The sequence below is a fragment of the Sporothrix schenckii genome (assembly GCF_000961545.1).
Source record: "Sporothrix schenckii 1099-18 chromosome Unknown Cont42, whole genome shotgun sequence".
NCBI classification, from domain to species: Eukaryota; Fungi; Ascomycota; class Sordariomycetes; order Ophiostomatales; family Ophiostomataceae; genus Sporothrix; species Sporothrix schenckii.
Genome location: NW_015971143.1, coordinates 753,487 through 764,650, shown reverse-complemented (window position 1 = coordinate 764,650; position 11,164 = coordinate 753,487). Strand labels below are relative to the sequence as shown.

At 53.4% G+C, this 11,164-nt stretch overlaps 4 protein-coding genes across 4 annotated transcripts; 2 read left to right on the top strand and 2 right to left on the bottom strand.

Moving 5' to 3' along the window:
- Window positions 1-585: 585 nt before the first annotated feature.
- Window positions 586-1,487, bottom strand: SPSK_01882 (uncharacterized protein; the record flags this gene model as incomplete). Its single annotated transcript, XM_016728781.1, has 2 exons — window positions 586-1,132; window positions 1,228-1,487. 2 exons carry the CDS (start codon window positions 1,485-1,487, stop codon window positions 586-588), a joined length of 807 nt encoding a protein of 268 aa, XP_016589767.1.
- A 2,493-nt stretch (window positions 1,488-3,980) lies between these two features.
- SPSK_01534 (WD repeat protein) lies at window positions 3,981-6,099 on the bottom strand (the record flags this gene model as incomplete). The annotated part of the gene is made up of 4 exons (XM_016728443.1): window positions 3,981-4,004; window positions 4,073-5,785; window positions 5,870-6,036; window positions 6,075-6,099. 4 exons carry the CDS (start codon window positions 6,097-6,099, stop codon window positions 3,981-3,983), a joined length of 1,929 nt encoding a protein of 642 aa, XP_016589766.1.
- A 1,129-nt stretch (window positions 6,100-7,228) lies between these two features.
- SPSK_02082 (uncharacterized protein) lies at window positions 7,229-7,504 on the top strand (the record flags this gene model as incomplete). The annotated part of the gene is made up of 1 exon (XM_016728976.1): window positions 7,229-7,504. One exon carries the CDS (start codon window positions 7,229-7,231, stop codon window positions 7,502-7,504), a length of 276 nt encoding a protein of 91 aa, XP_016589765.1.
- A 310-nt stretch (window positions 7,505-7,814) lies between these two features.
- SPSK_02029 (uncharacterized protein) lies at window positions 7,815-8,255 on the top strand (the record flags this gene model as incomplete). The annotated part of the gene is made up of 2 exons (XM_016728927.1): window positions 7,815-7,928; window positions 7,968-8,255. 2 exons carry the CDS (start codon window positions 7,815-7,817, stop codon window positions 8,253-8,255), a joined length of 402 nt encoding a protein of 133 aa, XP_016589764.1.
- Window positions 8,256-11,164: the final 2,909 nt, after the last annotated feature.

Here is an 11,164-nt window from a genome sequence, read left to right as displayed (position 1 = left end):
GATGATCAAGAGCGTTTTCCAGCTCATTTTGTACTTTTGTAGCGTTATTGCGGCTGGTACTATTTTGTTTTTGAATGAGTTATGCTGGTTTCATGGGCGTATTTGCATGGGTTTCGGGTTTCGGCTTTGCATCTTTTCCATCCTCACTAGCTCTACCTCTCCGGCGCATATACAAAGAATGGTGGGACACAAACCCCGTATATATAATAGATTAGCTAGGAGGAGTACGTTTACATATCTGGTCATATCCTGGTTCTGGTACATACATAGCAACGAAATTAATCTGGCATTAATCATGACATGAAAACAAAATGAGATAATGGTTTCCTCATAGACAAAGGCAACTTTGTAAGGAGTACTGCTACCCCGATCATAAAAGCTAAGTGGCGGCACTAGATCGATCTATCGATGGCCCAACGGCCCAAGTCATGTCCTCCTCTTCCTTCGGGTATCAAACTGAAAACTGAAAGCTGAAAGCTGAAAACTAAAAACTGAAAACTGAAAACGGACGCGAGTAATAAAGCGGTGAATGTACGAAAGAAACAGGCTGTGGGCCACCCCGGCATTTACTGCCTGGACGTCCTGCTACGACCGGATCGACTGCTGCCGCCGTCCTTGCCATAGCCAGCCCTCTGCTGCTTGGCCGTGCCGGTTGGGTCGTGTTGGCCGTGGGACGACGAGCCGGCCGCTACCGACGACGGCGACAGCATCGTGTCGGTGTCGTAGCCGCACATGATGCGCATAAAAGTCATGCGCACCGCGGGGATGGACTGACGGCGAGAGGCGGTCGTTTGTAAGCCAGTGTTCAACCCAAGGAAGAGGGGGGGAGGGGGAAGGAGAGGACAGGGGTGTTGGCGGACGGATGGAACTCACATCGTTCAAGCTCTGGGCGTACATCATGAGCAGCTCTGGGCTGTCCAGCACCGTCGTGGCATGCCGGCGGCGCTCGAGCTTGGCAAAATTGTCGAGCGGCGCCTCTTCCGGCCGCAGCTGGGGCCCGGGCGACGGCGGGCGCACAAAGTTGGGCGACATGTGGTGGACAGGGCCGGCGCCGGGGGGCCTGCGCTCGGCGGCACGCACGCTCGCCAGGCGGTCTTCGTAGTAGGGCTCGTTGCGACGCGTCAACTCGTACCTAGGGATGTTAGTGGTGTGTGCGCAAACGCAACACTACTGTACGGAAGCACAGTACGGGGAGAAGGGGGAGGGGGGGAGGCCATTGTTGCATACGGATCCTTGCCCCGGGCCTGGAGGTCTTGCATGTCGTCCGTGAACGGCTGTTCTGTCGGCGGCATGCGCATAGTCGCGTACGACGCCGGCTGCCAATTGCGGTGACCCGGTGGCCGGGCATAGTGGCGTGGTGTAGACGAGCCAAAGGCATAGTAACTTGGCGTTGAAGGCACTCCAGGGCCGTTGCCGGTGCCGGGGGTTTGTCCCTGGCCACTGGGGCCGGCAGGATTCGGGAGCTGCAGCTGGTCTGGCGACGGCATGTGGCGTGTGGAGGTGACAAACGGAGATGCGCAAGCGGATGGACTCGACGGTGTGTTTGTTGACGGGATGGTGTGCGACAAGAAGTGGGAGGTATTATGGTATTATATGAATTACGTGCAAGGGGGAGAAAGACAAAAGCAGCTCAGAAGTACGGCTTCGAGCTTATCCCGGTTTCGGACGGGAGGAAATTCAGCTCCTTCAAGAGGACAGCTCTTGCATCGACGACCTAGACCTTTTCCTTTTCCGCTTGCTGTGTCCGTGCTTGTGTCCGTGTATTCTGTTCGGTGGCCTCAACAAATCTGTGACGAGGCACCGCCTTCTCTAAAATTAGAAAGGAAATAGCAGCCCCCTGCGTGGCTGTTTCCACGTCACACAAAGGGGGAACTGGAATATAAAAACTGTTGTGACCAAACAGCAAAGGAACGACGGAAGACGCGTTCAAAAGCCGAGGCCCTCGATTGTGACTGCCGCCGGTTGAGGGTCCCTTCGTTTGAGGCGTGACACGTGTTTAGTTCTCGATGACGACAAAAGGTTGCGTTTTCCAAAGCAACCATGGATCCTAATATGTATTGTCACCTGGCGGCGTTGAACGGTCCCGGAGAGCACATTGGCTGTCCTTTGATCGTTGCGAGAAGAGAATCTCCCGAGGTTGTGCAAATGCTCGTGGCTTGAGCGACAGTCGAGAAAGAAAGAGTGCGTTCGTGTGTAGTCGGTATGGCGAGAGGTCAAGAGGGTTTGGCGTTGTATTTGGACAGAAGCAGGCGATGACAGAGGAGGTCGCTAAGAAAGCCAAAACGGGAGACAACAGAACATGACAAACGGGGATAAGACGACGTGCATTAAAGAGCGGAGAACAGCATCATAGTACAATGGGCGCCGCCTGCACTCCATTCGCTCTTGCCGTGGAGAGCAACAGGCCCCACCAGTAGCCTTCTCAAAAAGAGAGGTGCAACTGTGGCGGGCCGCGCTAGCGCCGGCCCATGTGGCTTCCTGGTCAAAGGGAAGGAACGAAGCAAAGCGTACTCACTACGAGCCAGTACGACAGAAGGTTACTAATTAGCAAAGGTCCGTTTGCCTGTTTGGAGGCGAGTTTATGCTTGCAGCTTGGTTTGCGGTGATTTCCATCTTCCCCAGAGCTGGGGCGCAACGGTGCACCCAAAAGAGGAGATCCTGCATATCCGCAGCTCCCTGTCGATATGGGACTAATAAACAATAAAGAGCAGGAAAGGAGTGCGTCCATGAGACAAGGTCATATAACAGGGTTTTAATAAAAGTGAATGACCTATGGCTGTATCCGGGGATGTCGTACCCATTGATATATCACATAAAAATCACCACATAATGACAATGAGATAGTAAACAAGTAGAATCGAGTTTTGTATCCAGCACTGTTTTGCTCCAATCAACACCAGACAAAGTCGACAAGAAAATAAGAGCAATAGAAAGCCCACCTCCGTAATCTCCTCGCCATGCACCAAACATGCCTTAATGGGTTCTTTGCTGACCCAAAATACCTCATCATCTGCGTCGTATTTAGAATACGAAAGCAACAGAGTCAACCCGGCTGCAAGACAAAGGAAAGAGACAAGAATGAATGCAAGTACAAGAACCAAAGACACCGAGAGACCGAGAAACCGAGAAACCGAGAAACAGAACGCTGCCCGACAAAATGAGAAAGACACAAGATTAAACCAAGGATAGTTGAACTGAAGAGAGGCACTACCTAGTTATCTCCCTCGTCCAAGAAACCTGCCACCTTTTGTTGTATGCGGCGTGCTGTCGACAGGTTGAAAGAAGGAAACATTGAAAAAACAAAAGAGTGTGTGCGGGAGGAACGCCTATGCGAAATGAACAGGTTTTTTGTGTATAAAATAAGCGAAAAGACATATAAAAAAATGTTGAGAAAGAGTATACCAAAATGTGCAATGCCTGCAATGTGATCCACGAAAAAAGAGGACACAAGAAAGCGGGCCGAAAGTCCCCGACAAAAAGACAGAGCAAACAACACAAAGAAAAAAAAGAAAGAAACGATTATCCCACCAGATGCTCCTCGGGTCGTCATGTCTTCGTCATGCTCCCGCATGTAAATAGTGTGAAGAATGTTGGGTTGTTGTTATGCTTTGCAAAAGGTACATCAAATGTATTGTTATTGTATCAGGATAGTGTACACGCCCCCCAAGTCGAAGGGCTTGTTATTGTATGCGCTCGGTACCGTCTTTTGTTATTAATTCGCACGCAGATGTTGGCCAACCGGCTCTGACAGGCGCCCGGTATGTGCGATTCAAACTAAAGTGATACTCGACAACGCAGCGACTAGGCGTGCCCGTCGCGCATGCGGATTCGTCGCGCACACTGGTAGCGGCAGAGGGATAAATAGGGAGACGTCGTCAACCAGCGGGGTATAATGTTAGTCGCGGAAGAACGACCCGTTGTATTATGGAGGTCGTGATTTAGCTGGTAGGTAGGTGCTCCCGGATTGAGATTTATCAGCTTCACCTAAAGTTGATTACCGCCAACTGGATATGGTTAGCACGTCGTAAGCCAAGCAACAAAATAAATCAAAGACACTCGATATAAAACGTACCCGATTGTTGACGCCATACGCCAGTTTCTGTCCAGTCGCATCCCAGCACAGACAGTGTGTGTCCTCGTCATCGCCGTCGTTGTTCAGCCTCGGGCTGTGCCAGCCGGGGTGCGGTTCGCGTCGCCAGCTGGCCCGCGGAATTGCGTGGTCGCCGACCTTCCAGATCAGAATCCGATCCGGCGTCGCACCCGCAATGAACGCACCGTCGGGCGTGAACGCGACTGCCATGACCGGCAGATCCATAGTCATGGAGCATTTTGGCTTGCTGTCGGGCAGGCGTGCGTTCCAGATGGTGATCGCACCGTCCTCGCCTCCCGAGGCGAGTAACCGTTCGTCATCAGGAGCGGTAGTGGACTGCAGGGGCTGCCATGCCAGTGATGTGATGAGGCCGATGTGCGCCGATATCGTGCGTCGTTCACCGTTCTCGTCCCAGAGGTCAATCACGCCTCGTTCACTGGCTGTCGCGGCAATTCGAGATAGCGGGTCGTACTGGACAGTCGTGAAGCGTTCGTCCTTGCCCGTGTTGAAGGTCCGAGCTGGGACAATGCCATTCTCCGTCACGGAGAACGCAGCGAGAAGATCACCACCACAAACCAAAAAGCTGGTCTCGCTTGTCCAGGCCACGTCAAGAGGATCGCCACTCAAGTCGTGGTCCTTGAGCAGGTACGACGACACGCCCGCGGCCAAAGCTGAGAACACAGTCACCAGGGTACCGCTGCCCTCGGGAGCGACGCCGAGGATGGACGTGCCGTTGGGATGCCACCGCAGCTTTATGACAGGCGGTTCGCGGACGTTGTACTGGTGCAGCAGCGTGCCATCGGGAGACCAAATGCCAACGCGGGATTTGCTGCCTGCCTCCGTGGCTAGTGCAATGGAGGTTCCGCTAGGGTTCCAGGCCAAGGCTGTGACCGTGGAATGTTGTGCACCATCCTCGTCCACAAGGTCCTTGTACGACTTGTCCAGCCCGTTCACGTGATCGGTCACGGGTTCACCAGCACGCGAGATGGTCCAAATGCGGGCTAGCGCATCTGTTCCGGCAGCCGCCAAAACGGCTGGATTGGTTGGGTTCCACTCGCAATGCAGGACAATGGGGTTTTCGTGACCGGGCTGCTGCGACTCCAGTATGCTGTTGGTGTCCGCGACAAAATCGGGTGCCAGCCGCAAAAATGTCGTATCGGGTGCCAGCTCCTCGACTTTGTCGACTTGGGTGCCTTGCTCTGGACCATCCGTACGCGGTACGGGTGTTGATGCGGGTTCACGTTCCATTGGTGATGGGTATGCATGCTGGTTTTCGTTCCCGTCAATGTCCATAGGTGTAGATTGCGCAGTATGCGCAGCGTCTGCGCTGGACACCGTTGCATCGTGGCCATTACTCAAGCGCTGCTTTTTAGCGGGTGATCCATTTTGCTGCGGCTGCTGCTTGATGTCGATTTGGCGCTTTTTCGTGCCATCCGCATCGTCGGCCGGTGGCGGTAATGCTGGGGCCGCCGGTAATGTGCTGTTGGGAGTGGAGTTGGCGGCGGAAGGTGTGATGATGTCGGTGGCAGTAGCGGATGTATGCGGCGCGGGTGCACCGGCGACGGGAGCCGACGCGGTAGCAGAGGCAGGTCTGCCCTCGACCGCCGCGTCCCGGGGTTCCTCTTTGTGGAACGGTGGCGGTTGTGTGATGAGAGGCCCGAAGATCCCCTTAGGTTGGGCGGACGTTTCTGTTGCCTATATATTGTGTGAGAAGGAACATATAGATTAAATGTGCAGACAAGCGTCGAAGCGCTATGAGTTGGATAACAAGGCACATACCGAGACCAGCTGTTCTGAGTAGGATCTTTCAAGAGCCAAGAGATTCAGACCCTTGTTGACGACATTCACGAGCGCGCGGGTTCTGACATATGGCGCAAAGTCAAGCTCACGGTGCGGCGCCTGCACGTGCCATTCTTTTTGGAACTTGGCAGCAGTGTCGCGGAAGTCTGTCGTGGTTAGTTGTTGTGCGCAAAGGGGAACGAACGCAGCCACAGTCTAGCATGAAGCATGGCGGTGAGAGGTCCTTGATCACGGTCACGAAACAAGGTTAAGAGGCGCAGGTGGAGCGCGAGAGGGTTGCAGCATTCTTGTGCAAACGAGACGGTAGACGGGCAGACACAGGAGCAGGGCAGTGGGACGAGACGGATTGACTGCAGGCAATGAGGTAAAGAAAAGTTACATACTTCCTTCAAGAAGGTACCTGTTCGGATTCGACCCGCGTTAGCATTTAGACCTCTGTTGGGGGGTCACAATCGTGAATTGAGATGTAGAAACAAGGACGCGAAGCGTGAGGGCAAGTGGCAAAAGCAAGTTGGGGTAAGGTCCAGGGGGGCTGCAGCGAGAGAGCGGAACGCGCAACGATCAACTCGCGCACGCGCAGCATGACAATCACAAAAAGGAGGTGCAAAGTCGAACAAGTACAAGCTAGAACAACGCGAAAGGTGGATTAGGGTGGTGGACGAACCTCCAGACGAGGAAATTGAGTCGATCACTGTCCAGATACTCCTTCATGGTGGGCGACAGGGCTGGCGGACAGCCAGAAAAAGGAGATTGGAAAGTAACGATGGAGAGTGGCGAGCGGTGACAAAAAGCAGACGAGTGCCGAGACTAGAGAGTGTGAACGCGAGCCTCAAGAAGCGGGAGCCCAGCCGGCAGGTGGGCGGAGATAGCGGGCAAAGACACGCGGTGGTGGCGTAGGCGGAAGTTGTATGTTGTGGTGTTCGGTGGTGGGTGCGACGGGTGAGGCTGTAGCAGTAGAATCCAAAAGGGGCTGAATGCAAGATCTGTCGCGGTCGGTTCGCGATCGCAAAGGTCCGGCCGGGGGGGCGTGGTGACGTGGAGCGGATGTCAAGGAGACGGGTGACGCTGCAGAGACGAACTTGGAGATGTGTTGGAGGGAGAGAAAAGACGGCGCAAAATGGTCCTGGCGTTCCAAAATAGGACGAATGAAAGAAATCAGATCTTGAAAGGGGGGTGGCGCCGCAGGGGGGCAGAGAACAAAAAAATGACGGGCGTGAAACGGCCACAACTGCGGGCAGATGCCAGCTGACGAAGTCGGACAGTTACAACACAACGTTAAGAAATGATATTGGGGGGGACGGGGGTGTATGAAGACGAAAGAAGCTTGGATATGTTACGATGAGAGGGAGTGCAGGAGAAGTTGAAGCTGGGCAGAGTGCGCGTGTCGTTGACGTGCACACAAAACAGTGGATAAGGGAAGGAAGGAAAGGGTGTCTTGGAACAGGAAAGAGCAGATACGATGGTATGGGGAAGAAGAGGAAGGAGAGATCAAAAATGGAAAGAGCGAAGAAGAAACGCAAAGGTGGAGGAGAATGGAAAGGCAGGAGCAATGGAGAGGCGAGCGCGCGAAAAAAAACTAGCTGGGAAGCAAAGCCGCCTGCGGGACGAGACTAGGAATAGAAAGCTACGGCGTGGGTGCTAGTCACTGCTGCAGATGGGCGGTATCCAGTAGCGGCGGCAGAGAGAATCAACATTCGATGCGTGGGACGGGACTGGGCTGGGTGACAAGAGGCTGTTTTAGGCGGCCAAGACAATGGGGTGTGGGCGCGCAAGGACACGGCGGTGCCTTCTCGGGCCTTGCGCGTGAGATGACAGGCTACTGGCCACGAAGGCAAGAGCGAACGGATCGAAAAGAAACACGCAGTGAGAGAGACGGGATGGGGACAGGAGGAATGTGGCAGGAACGGCCAGCCAGGTGGTAATAATGAGGAAGGCACAAGAAAAACAGGGGATCTTCCACCTGGTAGGGACAGACAATGAAAGGAACATGGATCTTTGGGGGAAAGAAGGGGGGCGTGTGGACGTGTGGGTGGTGTGGGTGTGGTGAGTTGGAACATTCTCCGGAGCCCGTCCACAGTTTGTGTTGGGTGGGGAGGGGGGAACCACGCAAGGGCCAGGGAATGCAGAAAAGGAAAGACCAGAAACAGCATGCGAAAGGGAAGGAGCAATCCAAACACACGCAACAGGGGCGCCAGGTCGCGGTGGTGTGCAGCATCGACTTTCAATGTCGGTGGGGAATAATAATGTTCAGTCCAGCCCAGTACCTGAGGTGCAGGCCACCCAGTCCGGCTCGTTCGCCGCAGGCCAGCAGTCGAGACCAGCCAGACGAGGCCAGGCTTTGGAGACTAGTGCCGGTGTTTTCTAATTGGCGCGTAGGAGTACCCTGAGTGCCGCCAGCATAAGCTAGATCTACAAGTACTGCTACATTGAAATATGTGACGAAAACAAAGATAGTGGCAGGCGACCAATTCCACAAGATTAGCAATGGCTTTATGATTCACGCTAAAACTCCAGACAAAAAGGCCCGCAGCGCTCCTACTCCGTTAGAAACGCGGCAGAAGGGCAGAATTGGCAACGATTGGTGAGAGGCTCCATTGGTCCTTGCTATTGGTATAGTGCAGTACGGAATAGCGCACCGCGGTGTGTTACAAAAGATCACGCGCTGATACCCCATAATCTCATGATACACCATTTCGAGGCCCATGTACTAATTTGGTGTACGCCCACACAGAGAGTACTTCGTCATAACTTGCTTCAACGAGAGGCGTAGGTGCGAAACAAAGGAAGGGGAAATGAAAAGACAGGGCGGTTTGGTCAAAATGTTACACGCGGTGACCAGGTCGGGCCACCGTCTCTTTCATTCATCTTCGAGGTTTCGGACAGGATAAACACCTGTTGTCGCTATTTTCTCAGCGCTGTTTCTTCTCCTCTCGGTGGCAAAAGCCACAGAAAGTATTCTTCCAGGTCCGTTTCTTTGTCGACAGGTAACATCACCTAAGACGGTTTCGTTTTCTCTGGTACGTCCTCAACAGCGTTTGGCGTAGTATGTTTCTATGGTCTGTGTCTCTACGTACCAAAGAAAGTCCCTCAACATGCCAGATGCGCTTTTTTTTAGCACGACAGGCGGTATTGATCGCGGGAAGGGGCTGTTGCTGTATGACATTTCTCCCCACCTCGTTGTCCTCGCCTTCTCCTTCTTTCCTTGTTTCATGGTTTTGGGAAGCAGTTGGGTCCGGCAGCCGGCAGCAAACGCTGATTGGTCCCCGCCTCCTGTTCGGCATGCCTCACAATTAATGGAATAATATTGGCCGTACAAATAAAGCAAAACCGAAATAAGGAATTACTGATTCAGATACGGTAGAGGGTACGAAATCAACCCGTGGTGGAAACGAGGCATCGAACAGCGAGAAAATGGCCCGGGTGGTAGCCCATGTCCCATGTTTCAGGGATGATTGGACCTGGCCAGGCCACACCTGCAAACACATTCAGCGGACAGGGTGCGTCAAGGCGTGCAAGTACCATCTGCACATTATTTTGCGTCAGTGGTACTTGCATCTCTCAACACGATGCCCCGGATATAACCAACCCCATGTATGCCACTTTTTGGCGCACGCGCATTGTGCCCGATTGTGATCTGACATGCGGTACGGACAAAGATACGAAATACTTACGGGTTCGTACCTCGCACAAGTACGAGTATTTGCGCATGTCTTCATCCGCACTAGCAGCTTGCAGAAATCCATAAGGAGGGGCTGTAGACGTGTTCAGATAGCCTCACCGACAATCTAAAATAAGGTCAAGCCAGTGCCAGGCGTCAACGTGAAGCAACATAAAGATCCGAGAGACAAAGAAACCCCCGACCTCCACAAAACAGGCTACCATCCAAATGTCATCATTACCAGCCCGATTCTGGACGTAAACGATAGGTCAACAGCTGCCCAGTCTTTTCCTTCTTTCCCTCCATTTATTTTGAGCACTCGTCTTCCAATGCTCTGGCGCCAAAAGAAACCCCATAAAGTGCAACCAAAGCCATATCAATTGAAAAATAAGGGGGTCAGAGAGCCACCATCCATACGGTATGCTCATGAAAATAAGCGGGTCCAGTCGGGCCCATATTTCTGTCGATGACTCTGTGAGCTGGGCTATATTCGCTGTCCGTCGCATTTGCGCAGGCTCTCCATGTTCAGTACAAGGAAACGCCATTCTGGACGTTCTCTCCATTTCCAACAGCAGGCCCTCTTCGAGCCAAGTCCATTTCTCCTCCCGTACGTCGACATCAGCTAGAATTACCCTTGGGCTCCGCAAGAAGAGTCACCAAAGGTATGCTTCTGGCTTTTGGGTGGAGGGAGGAGCCATGGAACCTTGAAGAGGAGGCTTCCGGGAAGAGAAGACACCACCCAAAGAAACTTATTTGGCTGACCCGCACCACGCGAGCACCAAAAGGCTAGGCCTTGTAGGAAAACAGGGAGACTTCCTGCGACAACCGCCGGATACAGCCTGCCATTAGTAATTACATACTACCACAAGCTGCAGCACGAATCGACTGTGTTGGTGTGTGGTGGGTGAAGTTGGTGTGGCCGAGGGTGAATTTCGACGTGGATCTCCAAGTCCCCACATAGGACGACGTTTTAAGCCTCTGTCGTTCCATGTCTGCCCGTTTCGCCTACGGACCGGTTGAATGGCTGACTCTTGGACAAAGACAAGGCCTCTAATGCCGTTTCACACCCACGATTTGGCCCTGTATGTGACCTGGGCAAAAAGCCCTCGTCTCGCTCTTTCTGTAGACTCCAAACACGACCCTATTTGCTCTTGGCAAAGGGTACGATGCTTTGAGCAAGAGAGGCCAGTGGCCGGAGAGAGTCGAGAGAAACACCTTGAAAAGTCGCCACACACGAGACCAGTTGCATTCGACGGAGAATTGTTGGATCTGTCTTCGCAGTGCGGCACGCACAGATTCCATGGTTTGCCGGCCATTTTACTTCCCTCTGGCCGTTGTTCTTTGGTAGGTCCACCCGCTGGTTCGTTAGGCTGCGTTTTTCTGTGCCACTTTCTGCTTGGCAGCGCCAGCTGGCTACATGCTTAAAACAGGAGGACGGTGCAGTGGCCAAGCCGGATACTGGTCCGTGCGTCTTCACGAAAACCCGCTGTTCGCGTTGGATTGAGACAGCGTATGCAATGGAACGGTTAGGGGCTGGTTGGGCCACACAGGGTCGATGCTACGGGGAGCAGCCGAGAGATGTCAAGCTATGGAGTATGTAGTACTTCAAAACGTAC